Source organism: Anomaloglossus baeobatrachus, chromosome 5, assembly GCF_048569485.1.
Source record: "Anomaloglossus baeobatrachus isolate aAnoBae1 chromosome 5, aAnoBae1.hap1, whole genome shotgun sequence".
Taxonomy (NCBI): Eukaryota; Metazoa; Chordata; class Amphibia; order Anura; family Aromobatidae; genus Anomaloglossus; species Anomaloglossus baeobatrachus.
Window position 1 is genome coordinate 580,251,116 of NC_134357.1, and position 27,327 is coordinate 580,278,442.

Consider the following 27,327-nt stretch of genomic DNA (forward strand, 5'->3'; position numbering starts at 1 on the left):
TCGTTTCCGAAATCTATTGGACAAGTCAAAAGCATGTGACTCAAAATCAGTAGGCCTGCTGCAATTTCTTTTCACCCGCATAAATTGACCCTTTGGTATCCCATTTTTTACGTGGGCCGGATGAAAGCTGTTATAATGCAGCAGGCTATTCGTAGCCGTAGGTTTACGGTACAGGGTAGTACAAATTCTGTCATCCTCCCTGGACACTCGAAGATCTAAAAATTCAACTGAATCTTGCGAGATGCTCGAGGTCAATTTGATATTCAAGTTGTTATTATTAAGAGTGAATATAAAGTTCTCACACTCTTCCACAGAGCCAGACCAGAGGATCAACACGTCATCAATGTATCTGAACCATCTAATGACGTTGATTTTGAAATTGTCCATAGTATACACCTGTGTCCCCTCCCACCACCCTAAAAAAATATTAGCATAAGGTGGCGCACAGCACGCCCCCATTGCTGTGCCAGACGTCTGGCGGTAGTACGTCCTATCGAAAACAAAATAATTCTTATCCAAGACCAGATGAAGTAGGTCCAGTAGGAAAGAATCATGCTTTCTATTGCCAGTTGTCTTCTGGTCCAGAAAGAAGGAGACGGCCTGTAAGCCTAGGGTATGTCGGATTGAGGTGTAGAGTGACTCTACATCCAAAGTGACCAGAAGGGTATTGGGGGGAACCCTAAGACTGTCCATCTGTTCTATCAGGTGTGTAGAGTCCCTGACATACGAGGGAGAAGATTGCGCCAGTGGTTGGAGGTAGAAATCTAGGTAAATGCAAGGCCTTTCAAATAAGCCACCTATTCCTGAGACTATCGGCCTACTGGGAGGTTCCGACCTACCTTTATGAATTTTAGGTAGCATATAGAAGGTCGGTGTAACCGGATACCGAGTAGTGAGAAATTTCCTCTCTTTCAAGGATATAATGCCCTGGCCATGGGCTGCAGAGGTAAGTCTATCCAGACTCTTTTTGAAGGTAAATGTAGGGTCTGAGGGCAGAGCCGTATAACACTCACTGTTGGAAAGCTGTCGTTTGGCTTCTCTGATATACATGTCTGTTGGCCACAGGACAACATTTCCCCCCTTATCTGCCTCTTTTATGAGGAACTCCTTGTTCTCTTTAAGTTTTGTTAGGGTCCGTCTTTCCTCTGATGTTAAATTATTGGCCCTATTATTATCTACATGAAGCCCCTCAATCTCCCTGCAGACTTTACTAAAGAAGATGTTAATGGCTGGGCATAATGAAAACGGCAGTGTTGCCTGGGACAGCAATCGTCCAGAAAAGGGGATCTTCTTACCTTGTACATTTTCATTCTCCTCCAAGAGGCCCAAAAGATCTTCAAAAATTTGTCTGTCCTCAGGTGGCAGTGTATCCACAAGCTCTGGTTGGCTATCCAGATATTTGAACGTGAGCTGCCTACAGAATAAGTAAAGATCCTTTGTCACTGTAAATTTATCAAGCTCATTCATCGGGGCAAATGATAATCCCTTAGAGAGTAACGTACATTCCACCTTTGACAGTTGATAGAATGGAGTTCCAAACGTTATTCCTATTTGTTAGTAGTTTTTCGTTTGTGAACCCTCCCCATACACACCTATTGCCAATCCACATTATACGCATATATAGCCTGGGTCTCAGCGTCCCATACACGGTAAGTTTTTTAACTGCATGAGAGGACACACACAAGCTAGGGACCCCAACGTAGAGAAATACTTTGGCGTAGTGTTGGGGCTCTTCTGCATTGATCAATTCAGTAGCTAAATTTCTCTTTATTCATATATTCATGGCAGTAATTCAGGTTCCATTTTTCACATTTCATTCTTACTAATAGCTATTGAATTTTTCATGTCAGTATTCACACAGCAGTTTCTGCTATTCCATGTATTCCCCTTCCATAGTCACTGGTGTGCATACCTTATCTCCCCATAGTGATGTTTTTTAGGTTTTTTGCACCCAGTTCAGACATAGAATGGAGTTCCAAACGTTATTCCTTAATGTTAGTAGTTTTTCGTTTGTGAACCCTCCCCATACACACCTATTGCCAATCCACATTATACGCATATATAGCCTGGGTCTCAGCGTCCCATACACGGTAAGTTTTTTAACTGCATGAGAGGACACACACAAGCTAGGGACCCCAACGTAGAGAAATACTTTGGCGTAGTGTTGGGGCTCTTCTGCATTGATCAATTCAGTAGCTAAATTTCTCTTTATTCATATATTCATGGCAGTAATGCAGGTTCCATTTTTCACATTTCACTCTTACTAATAGCTATTGAATTTTTCATGTCAGTATTCACACAGCAGTTTCTGCTATTCCATGTATTCCCCTTCCATAGTCACTGGTGTGCATACCTTATCTCCCCATACTGCTATATGGGTCTGCATTGTACTATATGAGGACTGCTTATTGTAATATGGGGGCTGCATAGTGTCATATGGGGGCTGCATAGTGCCATATGGGGGCTGTATACTACATGAGGGTGCCTACTGCTATATGGGTCTGCATTGTACTATATGAGGACTGCTTATTGTAATATGGGGGCTGCATAGTGCCATATGGGGGCTGCATAGTGCCATATGGGGGCTGCATAGTGCCATATGGGGGCTGCATAGTGCCATATGGGGGCTGCATAGTGCCATATGGGGGCTGCATAATGCCATATGGGGGCTGCATAATGCCATATCGGGGCTGCATAATGCCATATCGGGGCTGCATAATACTATATGGAGGAATATTGAGGCTGCATAATACTATACCCCCAGAGTTGTATGTCCCTTCCACCCCAGAGCTGTATACCCTAAGAGCTGCATGTCACCCCCCCACCTCAGAGCTGTTTGTCCCCCCACCTCAGAGCCACTGCCCCCCTCTAGAGCTGTATGCCCCCCATTGCTCCATACCCCTTTCCTTAGTAATATTTATGCCCCCCCAGTAATGTGTATGTCCCCAGCCTCTCATGTGATGTGTATATACATCGGTGTTAGTGTGCTCTATGTGCGGCCATGTCTGTTAGTGACTGCCACCAATCAGCGTGGCACAGACACATGCCCAGGAGGAGTTGGATGGAGACAAGCGGGGAGGTGAATGAGACTGTTGCCGGCTTCCCAATATTAAAAATATATATAAAAATATAAAAATGTGTCTGTGTGTGCATGTATGATGTGTATCTGTGTATGATCTGTGTATGTCATCTATGTATGTCAGTGTATATGACTGTGTCTAGATTTATGTCTATTTATATGTGTTTTTGTGAATTTCTCTTTAAATATATATGTGTATGTATGCCTGTATGTGTATGTATCTGTGCATGTCTATGTGTGGATGGGGCCCACTGAGACTCTTTCGCCCAGGGCCCACAAAAACCTGGAGCCGGCCCTGCGTGTACCAGTCATGTATTCTCCTGTACACTGTGCAGGGGCGTACCTTTGGGGGGCATGCGGCATATTTGCATATTTATCAAAGGGGCACCATTGGAAAGTGTGAGGCAGCAGTATGGTGGGAGAAAATTGTAAGTAGACAGTATTGGGAAAGAAAAGTGTGAGGGGCATAGAATAGAGACTGGGTAGTGGTGGGGGATAAGCAGTATAGAGAAGGGGCGGCATGGTGGCCAGTGTGAGGCCACAGTATGCTGAGGAGGGGGAATGTGAGACGGAGGTACAGTATAGTGACTGGATAGTGAAGGACATAGGCAGTATAGAGAAGGGGCAGCAAGGTGGCCAGTGTGAGGGCACAGTATGCTGAGGAGGGGGAATGTGAGACTGAGGTGCAGTATAGAGAAGGGGCAGCAAGGTGGCCAGTGTGAGGGCACAGTATGCTGAGGAGGAGGAATGTGAGACTGAGGTGCAGTATAGAGAAGGGGCAGCAAGGTGGCCAGTGTGAGGGCACAGTATGGAGGAGGGCACAGTATGCTGAGAAGGGGGAATGTGAGACTGAGGTGCAGTATTTATATCTAAATGCTACAGTGCGTGCTCTACTGTTACGGCTAAAATTGTTAACGTTATTGGGCCCCCACCAGATTTTCTGCCCAGGGGCCCCCACCAACCTTAATCTGGCCCTGCTCCTGCCCATTTTTGCTACGCTATTTTTATAGCAAACAGTGCTGATGTCGCGGGCAGAGGAAGTGCGCTGCGCTTCTCGCCCGTGAGTGAAAAGGGGGATTTGATTGTGGGGATTTCATATTGTCCGTGACGCCACCCACGGTTGTGGTGAGATTGGTGACACCACCGCTGCTCTGGACGGGGATCCCGGGAGCGATGACAGGGAGCAGCCTGGATGTTAGTTCTCCCCTCCGTGGGTAGGGGGGATGGTTGTTCGGGGGCCCGGTGAGGGGGTAGGAAAGGACTGCAGGCGGGCTACGGGGCCTGGTGAGGTGCAGGGTCGCGGGGGCAGCGCTGTGCCGCATGGCACGGTGGTACTCACTCAGCCAATGATGAACACAGAGTCTCCGGTAAAACAAACGGCTGGATGGACGGGTCCCACAGACGGCTGTGGTGTTTCTCCTCCCGGCAGGTTGATGGTGACTGCCTTTCCCTGCACCTGTGTAGTGTGTACGGTTCCAATGGGTTCCCACCGGTAACCTGCTCCCCAGCTTGGATATGTGCTGAAGGAGCCCCTTTTGCCCGCAGGCTCTGGCCCTGGGAACTTTAGCCTTGGCGGTGACTGTGTTTCCCTCTCTCGGTTGGACTGTTGCCTTCTGTCGGGACTTGGCTGCTGGGAAACCCAGGAGGTTCCCTTCGCTAACGGATTTGACAAATTGCACGGCGACTCCTAGCCTTGTCGGGGTCCGTAAGTCCCTGCCGGATTGTGCTGGCTTCTCTTTGCGTACCGGTCCGGTACCGCCGGGCCACCGCCCATCCACGGTCCTTACGGCTAGCTCCAATAGGCCTCTCCTGCAGATGGTCACCACCGTCTGCAAACCTTGCTGTTCCGTCCGGGCCACACACCCGGACCAACTTCAGGCTCCTCAACTACCACTTCACTTTCTCTCACTTCCTACTCCAAAACTCTCTCTCCTCGACTGCACTCAACTCTATCTGCCTGCTTTTCCCGCCTCCAGGACTGTGTACTCCTCGGTGGGAGGGACCAACCGCCTGGCCCACCCCCTGGTGTGAACATCAGCCCCTGGAGGAAGGCAACAAGGGTTTTTGTTTGACTCTGGTGTGGCTGACCGGGAGTGTGGGGTGTGTTGGTGTAGTGCTTTTGACGTCCTGGCTTGCCCAGGGCGCCACATTCCCCCTTAGTAAAATGCAGACCGTCCGCGGGCTGCCCGTCCATCACCGGTTTTATTTTCACAACTGAAAAAGATAAACGGTAAAACATATAAAAACATTTTGCAATCTTCCCACATCGGGAGGCACATACTTAAACGTTGCTAATGGTAACGGCTTCCGCTCTCTCCCACCCAAGCAACCTGGCCCTGATGCTGCCCCTAAGCAAATGGGCAGCACCCTTTGACCCCAGTCCAGCACAAGTTACCCGAGCGGGTTCTGTCCTTTTCAGGGGACCCACGTCCATGGGGAACCCCTGAAACCCCCGGAGGATCGCCACCGGTTGCGGTAGTGGCGGGCCTGGGCCATCACTTCCCTCCAGGCCCATCCTCCAAATCAGCCTCTCCAGAGGCGGTAACAGGTTAGCCAGAAAAACATTTTTATTTACAGACCACAAGTTCGTGGTTGCCCTGCCAGTTCTTGGGCTTGTCCGTAGTAGTTCCTACGCATAAAATGTAGACAATCCCCACGGGGACAACAGTTGCCGGCAACGACCGGTTCTAATCAGGGTTGCAGTAAATCAGGTGAACTTCTCGGTTTATTCTTTTCTTATCATTTGCTAAACTTTCAAACAGCATTCTGGTGGTCCCAACGGGGACAACTGCAACGGGGCTCCGCTGCCATCACTCAGACTCTTCAGCGTCGGCCGGGGGAAGTGGCGCGGTAGACACTCGGGCCTCTTGGCTGCCCCTCAGCTTTGCATCCAACGCGAACCACCCCCTCTCCCCGCAGTGCTGGGTGTACTGCACCAGGTCTCCCGGCATCAGGTTGCGGCCTGGGTGCTCCTCCGGCAGATGGGCGTTGACATCCCGCCGGGCTACAAAGACTTCGGGCTCCAGGCCCGGCTCGTAGATGAAGCCATAGCCCCGGCGAACATCAAACCGCCTCACCTGCCCTTCATACAGGGGGCCCCGGACACGGAAGGTCGCTTGACGGAGACTTTCCTTTTCCCGGATCGTGCGGGCTACCAACTCTGCTTTCTTCCTCTCCCTTTCAGCGATCTCCGGGCCCAGCGGCGCTGGCTCCCTGTCCCAATACGGGGCTGCTGCAAGCTCCGGTGCACGGGTCGGGCCCCGCAAGACCTTCTGGACACTGCTCACCACCGGCAATCTGGGTGGAAGGTCCCACGGTGACTTGGCCTGGGGTGCTGCCCTGCAGCGGCAACCCGACGCAACCTCTGCCGAGGTGTGGGGGATGGGCGCAGGGGTCCTCTTCCGCCGGGCCTCCTGCACGGAGCGGCCTGTCGGCTCCGACTCGGGGGAAGTCTCCGCAGTTACCTCCGGTTCAGGCTTCGGCACCTTCCACGGTAGCTGTTCTGGTCGATCACGGGCTCCGGCTGCAGGCCAATCCGCCTGGGCGGGCGTGTGGGGTACCGCTACCGGTTGCGGTGGTAGCGGGCCTAGTGGCGGGGGGCACGGCGGCCAATACGGGTAGCGGGGGAGGTATCTGGGCGAGCGGGTGTGGACCGGGTCCCTCGGCCGCGATGACCGACCCACTAGGGGCACAGGGGCGTGGGTCACTCACCCTCCCTTCCAAAACTCCCTCTTCCTCACGTCTCCGCATGGTCGCCACAACCTCCGCCATGTCGGCCTCCCACTCCTCCAGGAGGAGCTGCATTTTGACCTGCAGCCGTTGTTGGAGCTGAGCGGTCCGGATCTCCACCCACGCCGCGGTTCCAGGCGCGGGGGCTACGGTGCTGCGGGACGGCATAAACATGGCTCTGGCGGCCTCTTCCAGGAACCAGCAATAAGATGGCCGCAGGGTCCTGGCGTCCCTGCTTTTATAGCCGCGGGCTACATGCGGCCAGACGCCATCAGTCCCCCTTAGTCTTTTTCCGGCTCCTCCTCTACAGGAGACGCTCGAGCGGGAATTTTTCTCGCCCAAGATGGCGGCTTCTCAAATTTTTCGGCCGGACACCTCAGGCGGTCACAAGGCGCACCTCTACCAGACGGCAGAGCGGTAAGATCCTGTTCGTGACGCCAAGTTGTCGCGGGCGGAGGAGGTGCGCTGCGCTCCTCGCCCGTGAGTGAAAAGGGGGATTTGATTGTGGGGATTTGATATTGTCCGTGACGCCACCCACGGTTGTGGTGAGATTGGTGACACCACCGCTGCTCTGGACGGGGATCCCGGGACCGATGACAGGGAGCAGCCTGGATGTTAGTTCTCCCCTCCGTGGGTAGGGGGGTTGGTTGTCCCGGGGTCCGGTGAGGGGGTAGGAAAGGACTGCAGGCGGGCTACGGGGCCTGGTGAGGTGCAGGGTCGCGGGGGCAGCGCTGTGCCGCACGGCACGGTGGTACTCACTCAGCCAATGATGAACACAGAGTCTCCGGTAAAACAAACGGCTGGATGGACGGGTCCCACAGACGGCTGCGGTGTTTCTCCTCCCGGCAGGTTGATGGTGACTGCCTTTCCCTGCACCTGTGTAGTGTGTACGGTTCCAATGGGTTCCCACCGGTAACCCGCTCCCCAGCTTGGATATGTGCTGAAGGAGCCCCTTTTGCCCGCAGGCTCTGGCCCTGGGAACTTTAGCCTTGGCGGTGACTGTGTTTCCCTCTCTTGGTTGGACTGTTGCCTTCTGTCAAGACTTGGCTGCTGGGAAACCCAGGAGGTTCCCTTCGCTAACGGATTTGACAAATTGCACGGCGACTCCTAGCCTTGTCGGGGTCCGTAAGCCCCTGCTGGATGGTGCTGGCTTCTCTTTGCGTACCGGTCCGGTACCGCCGGGCCATCGCCCGTCCACGGTCCTTACGGCTAGCTCCAATAGGCCTCTCCTGCAGACGGTCACCACCGTCTGCCAACCTTGCTGTTCCGTCCGGGCCACACACCCGGACCAACTTCAGGCTCCTCAACTGCCACTTCACTTTCTCTCACTTCCTACTCCAAAACTCTCTCTCCTCGACTGCACTCAACTCTATCTGCCTGCTTTTCCCGCCTCCAGGACTGTGTACTCCTCGGTGGGCGGGACCAACCACCTGGCCCACCCCCTGGTGTGAACATCAGCCCCTGGAGGAAGGCAACAAGGGTTTTTGTCTGACTCTGGTGTGCCTGACCGGGATTGTGGGGTGTATTGGTGTAGTGCTTGTGACGTCCAAGCGCTACACTGACACTTAGTGGCATCCAAAAAGTGTCTGCTATACTAACTTAGTGTCCCACTGGTGCCAAGCAAGGTCCACCACCTGTGCATTCTACCCTCCTGCCCATTTTTGCTACGCTATTTTTATAGCAAACAGTGCTGACACTTAGTGGCATACAAAAAGTGTCTGCTATACTAACTTAGTGTTCCTCTGGTGCCAAGCAAGGTCCACCACCTCTGCATTCTACCCTCCTGCCCATTTTTGCTACGCTATTTTTATAGCAAACAGTGCTGCCAGTTTTAGGGTCATAGTTGCATTGTCAGGGATAGTCAGTGTTGGTTCTTCAGCTGTCAATAAAACTAGACCACCTCTCCATTTTTGCTATGACATTTTAAGTGTCCAATCTGGTCACAAACAAAATGAGCACATTGAGATGGACAGAGCACATCGTGCACTGGGTCCTAGAAACCCGGATCCAGAGAGGCCAAGGGACATTATCTGCAGGGTACACTTCTTTCAGGTCAAGGAGAATATTATGAGAAAAGCAAGAGATAAAGGTACCCTTGATTTTAAAGGAACTTCCATACAACTTCTGGCGGATCTTTCCCGATCAACACTTGCAAAAAGGAGGGCCCTGAGACCCCTACTGGAGGTTCTACGCAACAAAAACATTGCTTATTCCTGGGGCTATCCTTTTCAACTACAAGTCAGGAAGGGTCCCAATCTGATCATATTGAGATCTCCGGCTGACCTGCCAGACTTTCTTTCGGCTCTGGATTTTCCTGGGATAAAGCTATTGGACTGGCCATATACTGCACCTCCACCCCAGAGAGTGGTCCGTCGTGGAGGTTCCTTCCCCTCTGATCAACACCATACTCAGCGACAAAGGCCTCAGAGGTCGCCGAGAACCTCATCGGCGGAGACTTGAACTCTCGGGACTTCTGGGGTATAAGAGTTGTTTGAGGAGAGGAATGAAGTTCGTTATGGCCTAATCTGATGCCAAACCAATGTTGCCCTGTGTCCATCCCCCCCTCCCCACCTCCCCCTTCCCCCTTTTTTTTTTCTTTCTCCCCCCCTCTTTTCCTCTTCCCCTTCCCCCCCTCCCCTGGGCATCACCATTTCTAATAATGCTGAGATGCTGGGATTCTCTGCCTCCCCTCTCGACATTCCCCAATGCTGAGTTGGGATAGCTGAACCTCCATGGGTATGTATGCCTCTTATAAAAACCTCACGAGTTGTGAGTCAGAGGCGGGAGTTTATTACTACCCCGCCCTTGTTATTGTAATTAATCGCATTGAGCCTGAGCTGCTATATGTTACTTTCATTTTGGTCGGGAGGGTGACCGCCTGTGGTTTTCTTTTCTTTTACCCTTTTTCGGGTATTAACTAGTTAGGTGGTGTAGCAGCCGTCCTCCAGGCGACATAGTTTTCAGTCACCTCCCACATTAGGGTGTGTTCCTAGAACACTGGTTACGAGTATTCTCTCAGTTTTGATTGTCCTCTGAGCTAGGACTCAGGAGGCTAAGTAAAGACAAGTTTTGATATTATTCTTTATTATTCTGGTCTCTTTTTCCGTCTTACTACTTTCTCTGCTCTCTTTTCTTTAATCTTCGTTTCTTTCTTCTCCCTCCCCATCTTCCTACTCTTCCCTTGGGTGTCCAGGAGATAGGGCTTCTAGGATGGCGAATCTTAATTTATGCTCTCTAAATGTTAGAGGATTTAATGTACCAGAGAAGAGATCCAAGATCCTCTATAACATGCATAAAAAAAGAATCCATATTCTATTACTACAGGAGACTCATTTTAAAACAGACCACATTCCCGCACTTAAGCATAGATATTATAATTCATGGTTTCATAGTACCAATTCAGCTGCAAAATCCAAGGGAGTTAGCATCGCTCTCCATAAATCTCTCCCAGCCCAGGTCTTATCAGTCAAGTCAGACCCAGCGGGACGATATATTTTTATCAAACTTAAGATTTGTACCAAATTATTTACTGTTGCCAATCTTTATCTCCCCAACCAGGACCCGGCCAGGACTTGCCAAAAATACTTGAACACCCTCTCTGATTTTGCTGAAGGCTCCTTAATTCTCGGAGGAGATTTCAATCTTATCGTTGATCGGACTGTTGACTCTTCCTCGGGTAGGTCTTCTGTTCCTGCAGTGAGACTGCGGGGTCTCAGGAGTAAATTACTGGATTTGATGCTTATCGACGTCTGGCGTAACCTACACCCTAAAACACGGGACTACACTTTCTATTCTCCTGTCCATGTTATGTACAGTAGAATAGACCTTTTTTTTATTAGTCATCACCTACTCTCACATGACCCGGCCTGTACTATAGACCCTATGGTGTGGTCCGATCATGCTTCGGTGTCACTGTCTTTCATTTTGACAGATTTACACCCCGGGGAATGGTTATGGTCATTGAACCCGAACTTATTAAAAGATCAGACATGTCAGTCAGCCATTAGGAAGACCATCACGGACTTCTTCGAATTTCATGCCAATGATCCAACCCCCTTACCTCTCCAGTGGGATACTCTGAAGGGGATGATCCGGGGGGCCTTTATTCAACAGGGAACCAGACTCAAAAGGGATAGAGCCTGCGAAATAGACAGATTACTGTCTTCCATTCAACACCTAGAACAGACCCATAAACGGACTCATGACCCTCAGATTTTGGCAGCCTTGCTCAAGGCTAGACTGGATTTGGGGTCCCTCTTGGATGCTGCGTCCGCCCATCATCAAGATAGAGGTAGGAGATTTATGTACGAATTCTCCAACAAGCCAGGCAGAGCTCTGGCTAGGTTTCTTAATCCTCGCCTTCCCTCTACATTTATCCCCAACATTAAATCACCTTCTGGCCATTCAGCACATAAACCTCATGAAATAGCAGATGTATTTCGAGACTATTATGACGGTTTATATAACCTAGGTGGCCCAGTGGCGGACATGTCCCCAACAAATTTCCAAGCAAAAGTTGACGATTATGTTGATGGTACCCCTCTCCCCCCACTGAACCATACGGACTCTCTCATGCTAGATGATCCTTTTAGCGAACAGGAGGTCACTGCGGTTATTAAGGGTCTGGCCAATGGTAGGAGTCCTGGTCCAAATGGATTTCTGGCCAATTTCTATAAGCAGTTTGCCTTGGAGCTGACGCCCTTCCTGACTAGGACCTTTAACTCCATATCTTCAGCTTGCCCCTTTGCCGCAAAAACCCTTGCGGCTACCATAACGGTGATTCCCAAGCCTGGGAAGGACCCATCTTTATGCTCCAATTACCGCCCTATCTCTCTCATAGGGGTAGATGTCAAGATTTTCGCCAAACTAATAGCCAACCGGTTGTCCCCGCTATTGCCTGCCTCAATCCATACTGACCAAACAGGGTTTGTCCAGGGTAGAGAGGCGCGCGACAACACTATTAAAACTCTGCTTTTGACCTCCCATATGTACAGACAAGGAACTCCAGCCTGCCTCCTATCGATCGATGCCAAGAAGGCATTCGATCGTCTTAATTGGACCTTTTTACGCTCATCCTTGAGGCAGCTGGGAATCGGTCAAACCATGTTAGAGAGAATTTTTGCCCTGTATCATAAGCCCTCAGCACGAGTCCGAGCCAACAATACTCTTTCCTCTCCCCTGCAAATATCTAATGGCACTAGACAGGGGTGCCCTCTTTCACCCCTTCTATATGTTATAGCCATGGAGCATTTGGCTATATCTCTCCGAAACTCCCCCGATATAAAGGGCTTTGACGTAGGTCAGAAATATTATAAACTTGCCTTATACGCTGATGACCTTCTTCTGTATCTAACGAACCCGGAAATCGCTTTCCCAATTCTTATTCAAGAATTCCAACACTTTGGCATAGTTTCTAAATTCAAAGTGAACTACTCAAAGACAGAGGCCCTTAATATTTCTCTCCCTACCACACAAGTCAATAGACTAAAATCCGCCTTCCCATTCAAATGGGAGATCCAATCTATCAAGTATCTTGGTATATCTGTTTCGGCCAATCCGGATGAGTTGTTTATGGCTAATTATTCCCCATTACTTAATAGAACTCTTGCTGATCTTAATAGATATAACCGGGGCCGACTTTCCTGGTTTGGCCGAATCAATGCCCTCAAGATGGACATACTCCCGAGGTTCCTCTATTTATTCCAAACAGTCCCGATAAAGGTTACCAAACAGTATTTCAGACAACTCCAAAGAGCATGTAGCAGGTTTGTCTGGGGGACGGGGAGACCTCGGATTAGATACACCACACTGGTGAGACCGAAATCCAGGGGAGGCGCTGGTCTACCTGATTTTGAAACGTACTACTAGAGTGTCCTCCTCACGAGGGTCTTGGATTGGAGATTTAACGATCTCAATAAACAATGGGTGGGTATTGAGTCCCATCTCTCCCCCTTCCCTCTGACACAACTCCTATGGGCCCCCCTTCAGCAGAGGCCGGCGGTTTCGGGGTTTCAACCTCTGACTCAGGCACTCATGCTTTTCTGAGACAGACATCTGGAGACGTAAAACTTATCCCACAGACCGGGGAGTATGAGTTCACTTTTTAATAACTTAGACTTTCCCCCTGCAATGGAGAGATCTTTCTTCTTGTGTTGGGACTCCGCGGATGGAGTTACACTAGGACAGGTTGCCAGGAGACTGTCTGGAACGGCGTCTTTTGGGGCTCTGCAGGAGGCTTGCCCCGAGAGGAGGCTATCCTGGTTGGAATATATTCAATTGACCACATTCCTAGAAAAAAAATTCACGGGGAATGCTCTATTATCCAAACCTACACACTTTGAGACCCTAATCTCATTAAATTCCGCCCCAAAACATGCCATTGCATTGATATACAACCTCTTGTGTACAGCCCAGTATAAAGGTACCCCAACGTATTTGGAGGCATGGCAAAGAGAGCTCCAGATCACGCTGTCGGAACAGGACCATCTCAAAATCTTTACACTCTCTCATAAAATGTCCATTTCTTGTAGTGCACAGGAGAAAAAAATTTAAAATTCTTACACGCTGGTATAGATGCCCTGACGTACTGCATAAGATCTTCCCCACAGTACCAGATACCTGCTGGAGATGCGGAGTCGAAATTGGTACTATGAAACACATATGGTGGGATTGCTCCTTGGTAAGGACATTCTGGGATTCAATTTTTGAAGTATACTTTCAGATGTCGGGTATTCGGGTAGCCCCTACACCTCAAATAGCTTTGTTGTCCCTACTTCCTGGGTCTCTCTCTGTGACCAAAAGAGGTATCCTGCGCTTCTTTCTCATCGCTGCTCGTATGATTATCCCAAGACATTGGAGAACAACTACAACCCCCTCTGTGAGGGAATTTTTGGAGGAGATGAATAGACTGGAACGTATGGAGTCCCTGAAGGCAGACGATAGTGACAAATGGGATAAACATGCTGGCACCTGGTCTTCCTGGTTCCTCTTCCGAGATACTCCGGGCTATATGTCTTGGCTCAGATAGGGGGCTTTACATGGGTCTTTCCTCCTGCAGGTTCCTGTAGCGGATATTTGCAACATACAAGAGGATGCGTATATCTGTGCGGCGGAGCTCTCTGGACACCCGATCCACCCCTATCTATCCCTGTCTTTCCCCCCCTCCTCTCATACCCTCTTCTCTTTCTTGTATCTATCTTTTTCTTCTTTCTTATCTCTTACTGACCTTCACTCAATCTTTATAGTTAATATAGTTATCCATAATATTGTTATAAGATGCCATACCATAATAAGGTTTAACCTAAGTTGATATGTTTTATCTGCTTTGTTTTCTTATTTGACTATTCTTATCCTTGTGAAAATATTCTTATAGTACAGTATTATCTGACTGATCCAAATGTTTGGATTAATTTCAACTTCTGTACTACTACATCCTATATGTGTTATAAGCAGTACTCTGTTCATTTTACCTTTAAGCTCAATAAAATTATTTACTGAAAAAAAAAGAAGGATGCCGCAGAGCTGGGGTCGTAGAGCTCACTCTTTCACTGTGAGGGTGATCACTGAGGGTTGTGGGATCTCACAACCTGGGAGTTCCTTTTGGGGGACATTAGGGACACTTCAAAAAGTTTTGGTACTGGATTATATTTAAAAAATTCACTAATCTGCGACTTTTCACTGTTTTAGTAAATAATAAAGGCAGCCACAGATTTATTATAAGCACTATTTAGAGGGAAAATCATCTAACACATTGCACTAGAAACTGGGGGATATTACCCTTGTAACAGAGTCAGCAGCAGATCCCCCTATAAAGCTGGAATCACACTTATGAGAGTAAAATCGGTCCGAGTCTCATGCTAGAAAGTAGCATGAGCTCTGTTCACGTTATGATCAGTGTGCAATGCAACTGCAATGCAATTCTGTGATTTTTCAATTGATTGTAGTCCGTGTGCAATCCGTGTTTGATGCGTATGTGATCCGTTTTTATTCTCAGCAGCTATGTCATCTGCCATTCAGCTCTGCTACATGGCCGCTGACAGCAGACACAGACATAGCCGCGCGATCAGAATGAAGTCAGATGAACTTCACCCGACTAAACTGTCATCCCGCGGCTCTGTCTTTGTGTCATGGCCAGATTTTCGGTCACCGGTGAAGGTATCACCGGTGACCGCAGTTTCCCTGAGTGACTGCAGTGATCTCCGCTATCAGCGGTGCCATCACTGAGGTTACCCGCGGCCACAGCAGAAATCCTCTCGCTGAGATCTGTGGCCGCGGGTAACCTGAGTGACGTCATCGCTGATAGCGCGACTCACTTCAGTCGCTGCGGGGAGCTCACAGAGAGCGGTCGTGGTCTGTGACCGCTCTCTGTCAGCTTCCGATGTAGCAGAGCTGAAATCGTTGTGGGACCTCTGTGGATTATGTCGGACATGGAGGGGTATTTGGGGACTTTAATAAAATGGTGAATGAGGTTGTTGTTTTTTGTCATTTATTACAAATAAAGGATTTTTGGATGTGTGTGTTTATTTTCTTTAACTAACAGGTTAATCATAGAAGTTATCTTGGGGAGACGCCTGCCATGATTAATCTAGGACTTAGTGGCAGCTATGGGCTGCTGCCAATAACTCCTTATTACCTTGATTGCCACCGTACCAGGGCAATTCGGGATGGCCGGGTACAGTCCCGGGACAGTCGCATCTAATGGATGCGGCTATTCCGGGCGGCTGCTGGCTGATATTGTTAGGGTGGGGGGCTCCCCATAACGTGGAGCTCTCCATCCTGAGAATACCAGCCTTCAGCCATGTGGCTTTACCCTGGCTGGTATCAAAATTGGGGGGACCGCACGCCGTTTTTTTTTAATTATTTATTTATTTATTTTACTTCATGATATAGACCCGCCCACTGGCAGCTGTGATTGGTTGTAGTGAGACAGCTGTCACTCATCGTGGGGGCGTGTCTGACTGTAACCAATCATAGGCGCAGGTGGGTGGGGAAAGCAGGGAGTACGAGGAGCGGCCTGCTTTTTCAAAAGAGGAGAAGCCGCCAGTGTGAACGCTGTGCAGCGCCGCGCCGGTGATCGTGGATCGGTGAGTATGAGAGAGGGGGTGGGAGGGAGAGACCGACATGGACAGAGAGAGAGATAGAGCCAGAGAGAGAGACCGACCGACCGACAGAGAGAGAATAGAGACCGAGAGGGAGACACCGACTGACAGAGATAGATTGGCCGACATTGTCAGACCTCACTCATTTACCAGTGTTTTCTGAAACATGCGATAAATGTATTTAGAAAAACGGATGTCACTAGGATGGTGTGTGTGCCATCCCTGTGACATCCGCTTATTTACCCGCTCCCATAGAGTTGCATTGGAGAGACTCGCGCGAGAAACTCACCAAAACGCAGCATGCTGCGATTTTTTTCTCCGTCCGATTTGGACTGACAAAAAAATAGAAGATGAGAGCTGCCTCATTGATTAACATGGGTCCGAGTGCAGTGCGAGAATTTCTCGCATTGCACTCGTGCGAATTAATCGCAAGTGTGAAGCCGGCCTAACAGTGCGTCATGACCACATTGTTATGGTTTGAAAAATACGATAAGTTTAAAAAGAGAGAAAATAGTTCTATCCCTCACCAATTCTTACTTGAGCAATTGTAGCCAATTTTTAAATAAAACCCTTTGAATTATAGTACATCATGATGGCTTCTCCCATGTGACTCATCTGACAAAAGAACCTGATTAATGATAAAAAAACATTTGCCACATTCTGAAAACAAGAATGGCTGCTCCGTTCTGTTGGTTTTCTGATGGTCGGCAAGACTTGATTTACCAGTTTAACATTTCAATTATTTACAGCATGAAAAAGGTTCCTTCCCTGTGCGGCTTCTTCACATGTTTAACAAGATCTGATTTCTAAGAAATACATTTTCCACATTCAGAACATAAAAATGGTTTATTTTGTGTGATGTTTTTGATGGTAAACAAGACCTGATTTCCTAGTAAAACATTTACCACATTCTAAGCATGAAAATGGCTTCTCCCTTGTGTGAGATCTTTGATGAACAACAAGGTGTGATTTCTGAATAAAACATTTCCCACACTCTGAACATGAATACGGCTTCTCCCTTGTGTGATTTTTCTGATGTCTAACAAGGTCTACTTTCTGAATAAAACATTTCCCACACTCTGAACATGAAAATGGCTTCTCCCCTGTGTGATTTTTCTGATGTCTAACAAGGTGTGATTTCTGAATAAAACATTTCCCACACTCTGAACATGAAAATGGCTTCTCCCCGGTGTGATTTTTCTGATGTCTAACAAGGTCTGATTTCTGAATAAAACATTTCCCACATTCTGAACATGAAAATGGCTTCTCTCCTGTGTGAGATCTATGATGCCAAACAAGATCTGATTTCCGAATAAAACATTTCCCACACTCTGAACATGAAAATGGCTTCTCCCCTGTGTGAATTTTCTGATGTTTAACAAGGTTTATTTTCTGAATAAAACATTTCCCACATTCTGAACATGAAAATGGCTTCTCCCCTGTGTGAATTTTCTGATGTCTAACAAGGTCTGCTGTCCGAATAAAACATTTCCCACACTCTGAACATGAAAATAGCTTCTCCCCTGTGTGAATTTTCTGATGTGTAACAAGGTTTATTTTCTGAATAAAACATTTCCCACACTCTGAACATGAAAATGGCTTCTCCCCTGTGTGAGATCTATGATGCCAAACAAGATCTGATTTCCAAATAAAACATTTCCCACACTCTGAACATGAAAATGGCTTCTCCCCTGTGTGAATTTTCTGATGTGTAACAAGGTTTATTTTCTGAATAAAACATTTCCCACACTCTGAACATGAAAATGGCTTCTCCCCTGTGTGAATTTTCTGATGTCTAACAAGGTCTGATTTACGTATAAAATATTTCCCACACTCTGAACATGAAAATGATTTCTCCCTTGTAGGAGCCGTTTCATGTTCCACATCCCTTCTGTAACTTTTATTTTGCATACAATTCTGTGATAAATCAGAATATTGGACTTGTTTGAAAAGATCAGATGATAGAGCTTTCCAAGGAAGGACTGGAGGTATATCTCGGACAGCAGCATGCTCTTCATATGTATCATGTGTGATACTTTCATCATCTGTTTTAAATTCTGAAGATATTAGAGGTCCACCTGAACTCCTGATACAGTTATCGGCTATAAATAAACACAACATTATTTTTTATTATATAATTTTGAAAGTAGATTTGTTTTTTTTTAAATCAGAACATACGAAATTAAATTAGGAAACAAATTATTCTGAATCTGTTTTCCAATTTTGAAATCTTAAGCGGGCTTTACACGCTACAATATATCTAACGATGTCTCGGCGGGGTCACGTCGTAAGTGCCACACATCCGGCATCGTTAATGACGTAGTTGCGTGTGACACCTACGTGCGATTCGGATTGTACGAAAAACCGTTGATCGCATACACGTCGTTCAATAGCTAAAAATTGAACGTCCGGTTGTTCAATGTTCCTGAGGCAGCACACATCGCTGTGTTTGACACCCCAGGAACGATGAACACATCTTACCTGCGGAAGGAAGGAGGTGGGCAGGATGTTTACGTCCCTCTCATCTCCGCCCCTCCGCTTCTATTGGCCAGCCGCTGTGTGACGTCGCTGTGACGCCGAACGTCCATCCCCCTTCAGGAAGTGGATGTTCGCCACCCACAGCGAGGTCGTATGGAAGGTAAGTACGTGTGATGGCGTTTAATCGTTTGTGCGACACCGGCAACATATTGCCCGTGCCGCACATACGATGGGGCATGTGCGATCACATACGAGATCGCATATGTGATTGCAATGTGTAAAGGAGCCTTAAGAGTTACATCTTCGTTAACTCGGATCTCCCATTCCTAGCACCAGTTCTATGGAATGTGCTACAGTAAATAATCTAATTGATTGTTGCAATGTGACTGTAGGATAATGAGGGACAGGGGGCTCCTATACTTTCCCTCATGCTAGGAGACCTTAGGCTATCCCTACCCTCTGGATTCCCCCTGAACGTGGAAGTATGGCAGGAGTATGATGGAAATACAGATTAAGAGACAGATGGGAAAAACAAAATTCAGACACACTACAAACTCACAGAAATAAACAGTGAGAGACTAAGGAGAAAAGCAAGAGCAGAAAAGCAGAAACAAAAAAACAACAAGGGTTAACATCACAACTGCTCACAGCAATAATGCACGACAACCATCAGTTTGTATCACAACACCTCACCAGACCTGTATAGGTAAACTATAGCTGGCATTAATGGAATAGTCAAGCCAGCATATACAGAAGGGGAGCGAATGATACTGACTCCCCTACAGCATGTGATGAAAGACATTAACAAGGAGCCCAGCAGAGAATAAGTCTTGCTAGTCTAAAGCGGGCTTTACACGCTACAACAAATCTAACAATGTGTCGGCGGGGTCACGTCGTAAGTGATGCACACCCGGCATCATTAGTGTTGTTGTAGCATGTGACAGCTACGTGCGATTGTGATTGAATGTAAAACCGTTCATCGCATACACGTCGTTCATTTCCTTAAAATTGCACGTCGGGTTGTTCAATGTTCCCGAGGTACCACACATCGCAGTGTGTGACACCCCGGGAACGATGAACAGATCTTACCTGCGTCCCGCGGCTCCCGCCGGCAATGCAGAAGGAAGAAGGTGGGCGGGATGTTTACATCCTGCTCATCTCCGCCCCTCCACTTCTATTGGCCGGCTTCCGCGTGACGTCGATGTGACGCCGAACGTCCCTCCAGTTCCAGGAAGTGGATGTTCGCCGCCCACATCGAGGTCGTATGGAAGGGTAAGTACGTGTGACGGCAAATAATCGTTTGTGCGACACGGTCAACAAACTGAACGTGACGCACATACAATGGGGGCGGGTACGATCGCATACGATATCGTATGTGATATCGTAAGGTGTAAAGCAGGCTTTACTAAGTATGTGGTTCGACGCCTGCATCTCCCTGCGCTGCTCACAGACATCAGAGAAGTTAGCAAGCAGAGTGCCAGAATCTGTAATTTCCACAGATCCTGATGCCGCCATGACAGTTGGCGATGCCTGCAAGCATCTCGTTGTGACATTGATCCACAACATAGACAATTTCAAAAAGATTTTTTTTTCGAAGACGAAAATATAATAGAGACAAATGCCAAATATTTAATGGGCTTGTCCGGGACTATAACGCTGATGGCCTATCCTTAGGCTTTGTAACCAAAAAGGTAGCAGGGTCTTGCTGTCTGTGCAGATAAACATTAGGGCTCCAATTCATCAACACCGGTGATGTACAATGAAAATTGATGTCAGGGACTGAAGTGAGATTTCTGGCATAGGGAACATCGCAGTTTGTTATGAATTAGAGAAGCGGTGGCATCACACCCTTCTTCTGGCCTAGCTCTGCCCATTTTTGCAAAGCTGGTTAAAATTGGCGTGAAACCTCCAAAATGTGCACAATTTATTTTTTGTACATTCATTTATTATTGACTGCAGAATGGCTATGACGTATCAATGTTTGGAATCAGCGGTACAAAAGGATGTAGATGAAATAGAGAATCATGACTGTAAGGCACTAGAGTGTTAATAAGTGCTGAGAAAACCGTGCAATGTAAAAACAACAACGGTCATCGTAATCAAAGCAAACAAGAGACTATAACAATATAGCTCTGCAGTGCAGCCAGGCCAACCATCTTCGTTTTTATAAAATCCTTCCCCGGTCTTCTTTCCAAGCTTATTGAGCAATTCACTAGGGGCAAAAAGGGGGTTTTCAGGTTCCATCTGGTATCAAACATCAATGATGTATTTACTAGTGTCAAGACCAACATAATCCAAAAGCTCAAAAGGACCCATTGGGTAACGGGCTTCCAATTTCATTGCAACATCCATGTCTTCCTTAGATGCATGACCTCTTTCATGAAGATGCACGGATTCCATTAGGTATGGTACCAGAAGACGGTTAACAATGAACCCTGGGATGTTCTTATGTACCGCCCCAGCGCCAGCAGCCGGGCTGCTGCTCAGATCCGGATCTGCGGTGGCTCGAGCGGTCTTCGGACCTGAGAGAGGTTGCGCGGACACTCGAAATAAAAAGGGGGGTATTTACAGGGGATTTTGTGGTTAGAGTTCATGACGCCACCCACGGTGTGTGGTAAGGTGGAGTACCACCACTGCTGTTGGGAGCGCAAAACCGAAATTCTGAGCACCGCTGCAGCAAGAAGGGAGCACGCTTGGATCCCATGCCCGATGGTGTTGCTTGTTAGCCTGTGACCTTTCCCTTGGCACCTTCTTTACTTGTTGGCCCCTGTAGTTTAAAACTAGTCGGGTCCCGCTCACCTGTATGGCTAACGGAGTGAGCTTGCTCTCAGGGTTCACGCATGGTATTTTCTGGACTGTGTATTGGGAAAGTCCTATCCCCCTCGTTGCGCTAGTAACCCGATTTTGGAGCGGGTGGAGAACGAATCATGAAGTCTTCGCCCTCGTTGGATAAATTACAAGGACGCTTGAAGCTACTTCCCGGCCTAGGGTCCAAGTACCCTGTCATGCCCTGGCCCCTGCCCGGAGACGGTTCAAGGCCGCCGGCTGCCCTCCTCGGCAGTTCCGTGCCCCTTGACATGATCTCTTGCGACTGGGGTTCCAGCTCGTACCAGGCCCAGACCAACGTCTGCCACCTAGTACTGAGGAGCCCAGCTCCTAACCTGTGACCTCTCCTCTCAAGAGTCACTTCACAACTCCCCTCTCTTCACACTCCTGACCCTCCCAAACCAACCCCCCCCAAGTAGGCAGCCTTATTCTCTTCAGGCTACCCATTGGCGTGTCTGGTGGGTGTGGTGGAGCGTGTTTCTAGGATTTTTGATTGGCTTGGCTCTTAGCAACACGAAAAGGTCAGGGACCCGTAACCAAGGAGGTGGATACTGTGCATAAGGGCAGACTGCACAATACCCTGTGACGACCTGATAGGCCAGGGCGTCACACTTACATGAAACAGGCATCTTTCCTAGTGTTTAACTGAAGTCCATGAGAGAGTCAGAAGTTGTTTGGCTATTCATTGGTGTTTTAATGACCTCCACCAGCTTCATCATTGGTACTGGATTAAAGAAATGCAGCCCTCCGAACTGATCCTGCCTAGTTGTGGAGTTGGCTATATCAGTTATTGCCAATAAGAATGTGTTGCTGGCAAATATGGTGTGTTCTGGTGCAAATCTGTACAGTGTCTTGATTAGTGCATTTTTCACTTCCAAGTTTTCTATTATGGCTTCCACCACCAGATCATTGCTGTGCACCACGGCCGCTGGGTCTGTGCTTGTGCTGAAGTTTGAGAGGGTTTTGCTGATGAACTGTGAAGCAGCCTCAGGTTTGTCTGCAAACATCTTCTTAAGGCTGCTTTACACGTTACAATTTCACATGCGATCTCGTGTGCGATGTGACACGCCCCCATCGTATGTGCGGAACGTTCAATTTGTTGCCCGTGTCGCACAAACGATTAAACCCCGTCACACGTACCGTATTTTTCGCTTTATAAGACGCACTTTTGTTCCCCCAAATTTTGGGGGAAAGTAGGGGGTGCGTCTTATAAGCCGAATATACGGGGGGGGGGGGGTGTATATATATATGTACACTGCAGGGTCCAGGGGAGGTGGGGGCGCTGTGCTGGGGGCAGGTGAACGCTGTGGCGGCAGCGTTTGATCTCCTGCTCCCGCTCATATAATATGCACAGCCGCTGTCCATCTCCGGTGGTGCTGAAATCGCACCGCAGTGTGGGGCTGGGGCAGCGGTGCATATTATATGTCTCTGCGCGCCCCTGTGATGGTACATGCCCCCCCTGTGTTAGATTTGGCCCCCATGCTGCTGCTCATTCTAAAATAAAAAAGCTTTACTTACCCCCTGCAGCGTTTCTCCCCGTGTCCCTGCTTCCACTGTGATCAGGCAGGCAGAGATCTCAGTCTGCTGTGCCGATCACATGACCGGCACTAGAACCAGGAAGTAAGGAAGAGAAGCACGGAGGGAGACAGGAGGGAGATAAACGCTGCAGGAGGTAAGGAAAGAGGGTTTTATTTTACTATGGGCAGCAGCCTGGGGGCGATATCTAACACAGGGGGACTTGTGCGATCTATAGGGGCCATGGGTAGCACTATGGGGGCGATATCTAACACAGGGGGACTTGTGCGATCTATATAGGGGCCATGGGCAGCATTATGGGGGCGATATCTAACACAGGGGGACTTGTGCAATCTATATAGGGGCCATGGGCAGCAGCATGGGGGCGTTATCTAACACAGGGGGACTTGTGCAATCTATATAGGGTCCATGGGCAGCACTATGGGGGCGATATCTAACACAGGGGGACTTGTGCGATCTATAGGGGCCATGGGCAGCAGCATGGGGGCGCTATCTAACACAGGGGAACGTGTGCAATTCATAGGGGACCATAGGCAGCACAGGGGAATGTATGCAATCCATAGGGGGCCATAGGCAGCACAGGGGAACGTGTGCAATCCATAGGGGACCATAGGCAGCACAGGGGAATGTATGCAATCCATAGGGGGCCATAGGCAGCACAGGGGAATGTATGCAATCCATAGGGGGCCATAGGCAGCACAGGGGAACGTGTGCCATCACAAGGGGGCTATATTCAATATAAGGGGGCCATATCCAGATTAAGGGGGCTAATTTTAGGATGGGTGGCTATGAGGGACATATACCCTATATGATTTGTTAGAGGGACACTGGCATTATAAGATAGACCCCCATTTAACATTAAAAAAAAAATTCTCTTTTCCTTCACCAAATTTGGGGGTGCGTCTTATAATCAGGTGCGTCTTATAAAGCAAAAAATACGGTACTTACATTCCATACGACCTCGCTGTGGGTGGCGAACATCCACTTCCTGAAGGGGGATGGACGTTCGGCGTCACAGCGACGTCACACAGCGGCCGGCCAATAGAAGCAGAGGGGCGGAGATGAGCGGGACGTAAACATCCCGTCCACCTCCTTCGTTCCGCATTGCCGGCGGGACGCAGGTAAGATGTGTTCATCGTTCCTGAGGTGTCACACACAGCGATGTGTGCTGCCTCGGGAACATTGAACAACCGGACGTTCAATTTTTAGCTAATGAACGACGTGTATGCGATCAATGTTTTTTTGTACAATCCGAATCGCACATCGGTGTCACACACAACAACGTCACTAACGATGCCGCATGTGCGTCACTTACGACGTGACCCCGCCAAAACATTATTAGATATATTGTAGCGTGTAAAGCCCGCTTAAAGCAATAATTTCATTAGATAATTTTTGGTAGTTTAAAAATTTGGTATTTCAGTGTGCGGTTGTAACTTTTTTTTTTCTATTATCTAACTATTCTTTGAGACTCCTGCAATTAAGAGACTGAATAGGATAACTGAAGTGAGCACTAACATATATATATGAGTGCAAGCCAAAAAATACATACTATATAAGAATAAGGCTGCACATCAAACTTTGATGTGCAGCCTTATTCCTGCAATTAAGAGACCTTTGGTTACATCATGTCACATGACTTCATCAAAGGTCTTTAAACAATCAACCTTAGAATACAACTAATGGGGTCCCTAAAGGCCCCGTCACACGCTACGATATATCTTAACGATATGTCGGCGGGGTCACGGAATTTGTGACGCACATCCGGCATTGTTAGAGATGTCGTAGCGTGTGACATCTCCGAACGACTGTTAACGAGCAAAAATACTCACCTTATCGTTGCTCGTTGATACGTCGTTCATTTCCATAATGTCGTTCCTCCTTCTGTGCGCCGGTTGTTCATCGTTCCCGAGGCAGCACACATTACTACATGTGACACCTTGGGAACGACGAACACAGCTTACCTGCGTCCCGCCGGCAATGCGGGTGGAAGGAGGTGGGCGGGATGTTACGTCCCACTCATCTCCGCCCCTCCGATTCTATTGGGCGGTCGCTGTGTGACGTCGCTGTGACGCCGAACGTCCCTCCCCCTTCAGGAAGAGGATGTTCGCCGCCCACAGCGACGTCGTCCGGGAGGTAAGTACGTATGACGGGGGTTCACGACATTTTGCTCCACGGGCAACGAATTGTCCGTGACGCACAAACGACGGGGGCGGGTGCGATCGCTCATGCAATCGCACGATATATCGACACGTGTGACGGGGCCTTAAGAGAGTGGGGTTCCTGAGAAATTGCACAGTTGCAACGCTGGCCCTTACTGTAACTAGGGCTTATTTTTAGGGTAAGGCTATGTGCGCACGTTGCGTACTAGCCCTGCAGAAATTTCTGCAGCGATCTGAAGAGCACACGTGCGCTTCAAATCGCTGCAGAAAATGTTCGTAGAGAAAAAAAAAAAGCCGATTCCATGCGCTCTGCCTGCAGCTCCTGCCATAGACAGAGCAGGGGCTGCCGGCAAAGCGCACGGAAGTGACATGTCACTTCTTAGAACGCAGCGCTTCGGGCAGCAGCCGAAGCGCTGCGCTCTAAGACGCCACGTGCGCACGGCCCCTGCACAATCTCCATAGACTGTGCAGGGGACGCAGGACGCATGCAGTTACGCTGCGCTACAAAGGGCAGCGTAACTGCATGTTTTTACGCAACGTGCGCACATAGCCTAATGGAGTATTCGTGAACCCTCTGCAGGTCTTTGAGTTGCCATCATAATGACATAGAGAAGACACTAGAAACAAACAGCAGAAGAAGCAGAAGCAAAGAAAATACAGCTGAAAAAACCAGAGCAGAAAGTCTAAAAATGTAAACACAAAATTAGTGCAGAAAGTGCATGAGTAGATAGATATCTCTTACTGGATAGAACTGGAGGAAACACATCCTGAGGAACATCGGGATCTTCTTGTTTACAGTCTTGTGGGAGAAGAGGACGGGGACATCTCTCTGGTGTTGTCCTCTTACTGGATAGACCTGGAGGAGACACATACAGGGACTGAATTCATTCCTTACATACAGATAATTATAGGCCATGTGTATTTAGTCCTGTCTATTACCTGGTGATGTGAGGGGCTGGGGATCCTCCATCATGACGTCCTTGTACAGATCTTTGTGTCCTTCTAAATACTCCCACTCCTCCATGGAGAAATAGACGGTGACGTCCTGACACCTTATAGGAACCTGACACATACAATGATACCGTCACCCCCCGATCCCTTCATAGCGTTACTGTATAATGTCCCAGCATTCCCAGCAGTGTCACCTCTCCAGTCAGCAGCTCAATCATCTTGTAGGTGAGTTCTATGATCTTCTGGTCATTGATGTCCTCATGTATCGGGGGGTGAGGTGGAGGCCCCGTGATTGGGCTCAGGGGTCTTCCCCATCCCTCAGACACAGGGGCCTGACAGCGCTCACTAGAGGTCTTCTTCACTACTGTGTAATCCTGGTTATGGAGAGACACAGTAATAAATCTCACTCCAGACATTTCCAGAGTCCTCACCTCTCCAGTTCTGTCCATCTGTTATTCCCATAGATAAGAATGATGTAATGTGACGTCATCAGAATCTCTCACCTCTCCAGTAAGCCGGAAGAGGATCTCTAGGGTGAGGTGTACTATCCTCTCCGCCATCTTGTCCCTGTCCATATCCATCCTTCACGGGGCAATCAGGAGAATTCTCTTCTATAGAAGATCTCCACTGAGAGGATCCGATATTGTAGGGACCTGAATGGGGAGAAGATGACGATGTGACATCATAAAGAATGCGCTGTAATAATACAATTACTGGAGATAAAAGAAATCTCCTTCACTATAGGGAAAACCCTGAGAATATAACAAGATGGAGACGACTTTTCCCAGTACAGAGGCCGGAATATCAGCAGAACGTATGTGACCGAGACAGATAGAGCCGCCGCCATTATATCTGAGGAGCAGAGCGAAACCTCCCCCGCCCCCAAATAGTCTCAGAGCTGAAGGGGTTAATGCCGCCTGCCCCAGTAATGGGGAATCTCCACACACCTCCACCTGCAGAGCCGCACACTAGATATATGGCTGCTCTGTGCTTACAGGACCTGTGATGATGTCACATGGAGGGGAGGAGTCAGGGGTCACATGGTCAGCTCCTCAGTGTAGGTTAGTCATCGTTTCACAGTTGGCAGCGTTGTGAGGTAACGCTCTGACTTCATTGTTTCTCCACGTTGTAGGAAATCCCCATAGATAACGCCATCTGCGTCCCAAACACTGAGGCCAGGATTTCCCGGCTGAGGACGGAGTCTTGAATGTCTTTTTCTGGGGCGAGCCTTTGTGCTGATATTCCATGGACGGACGTTTCGGCTCCGGTCCGTAGTGCTGTACACAAGCTTCGTCTCCTGTCACAATTGAATGCAGAAAGACGTCACCTTCATTCTCGTAACGTGAGAGGATTTCCTGGTAAATGTCCAGTCTGTGGCTTTCATGTCAGTCATCAGTATCCGGGGCAGCCATCGTGCACAGATCTTCCCATAACCAAGCAAAGCAATAATGTGACTACACGTTCCTGT

At 48.5% G+C, this 27,327-nt stretch overlaps 1 protein-coding gene across 1 annotated transcript; it reads right to left on the reverse strand.

The window, feature by feature from the left end:
* Positions 1-1,175: 1,175 nt before the first annotated feature.
* Positions 1,176-26,508, reverse strand: LOC142313121 (uncharacterized). Its single transcript, XM_075352107.1, has 7 exons — positions 26,054-26,508; positions 25,848-25,971; positions 25,651-25,764; positions 17,319-18,008; positions 10,869-10,947; positions 1,296-1,414; positions 1,176-1,210 (listed from the first exon to the last, which is right to left on the reverse strand). Exons 1-7 carry the CDS (start codon positions 26,306-26,308, stop codon positions 1,176-1,178), a joined length of 1,416 nt encoding a protein of 471 aa, XP_075208222.1. The 5' UTR covers positions 26,309-26,508.
* Positions 26,509-27,327: the final 819 nt, after the last annotated feature.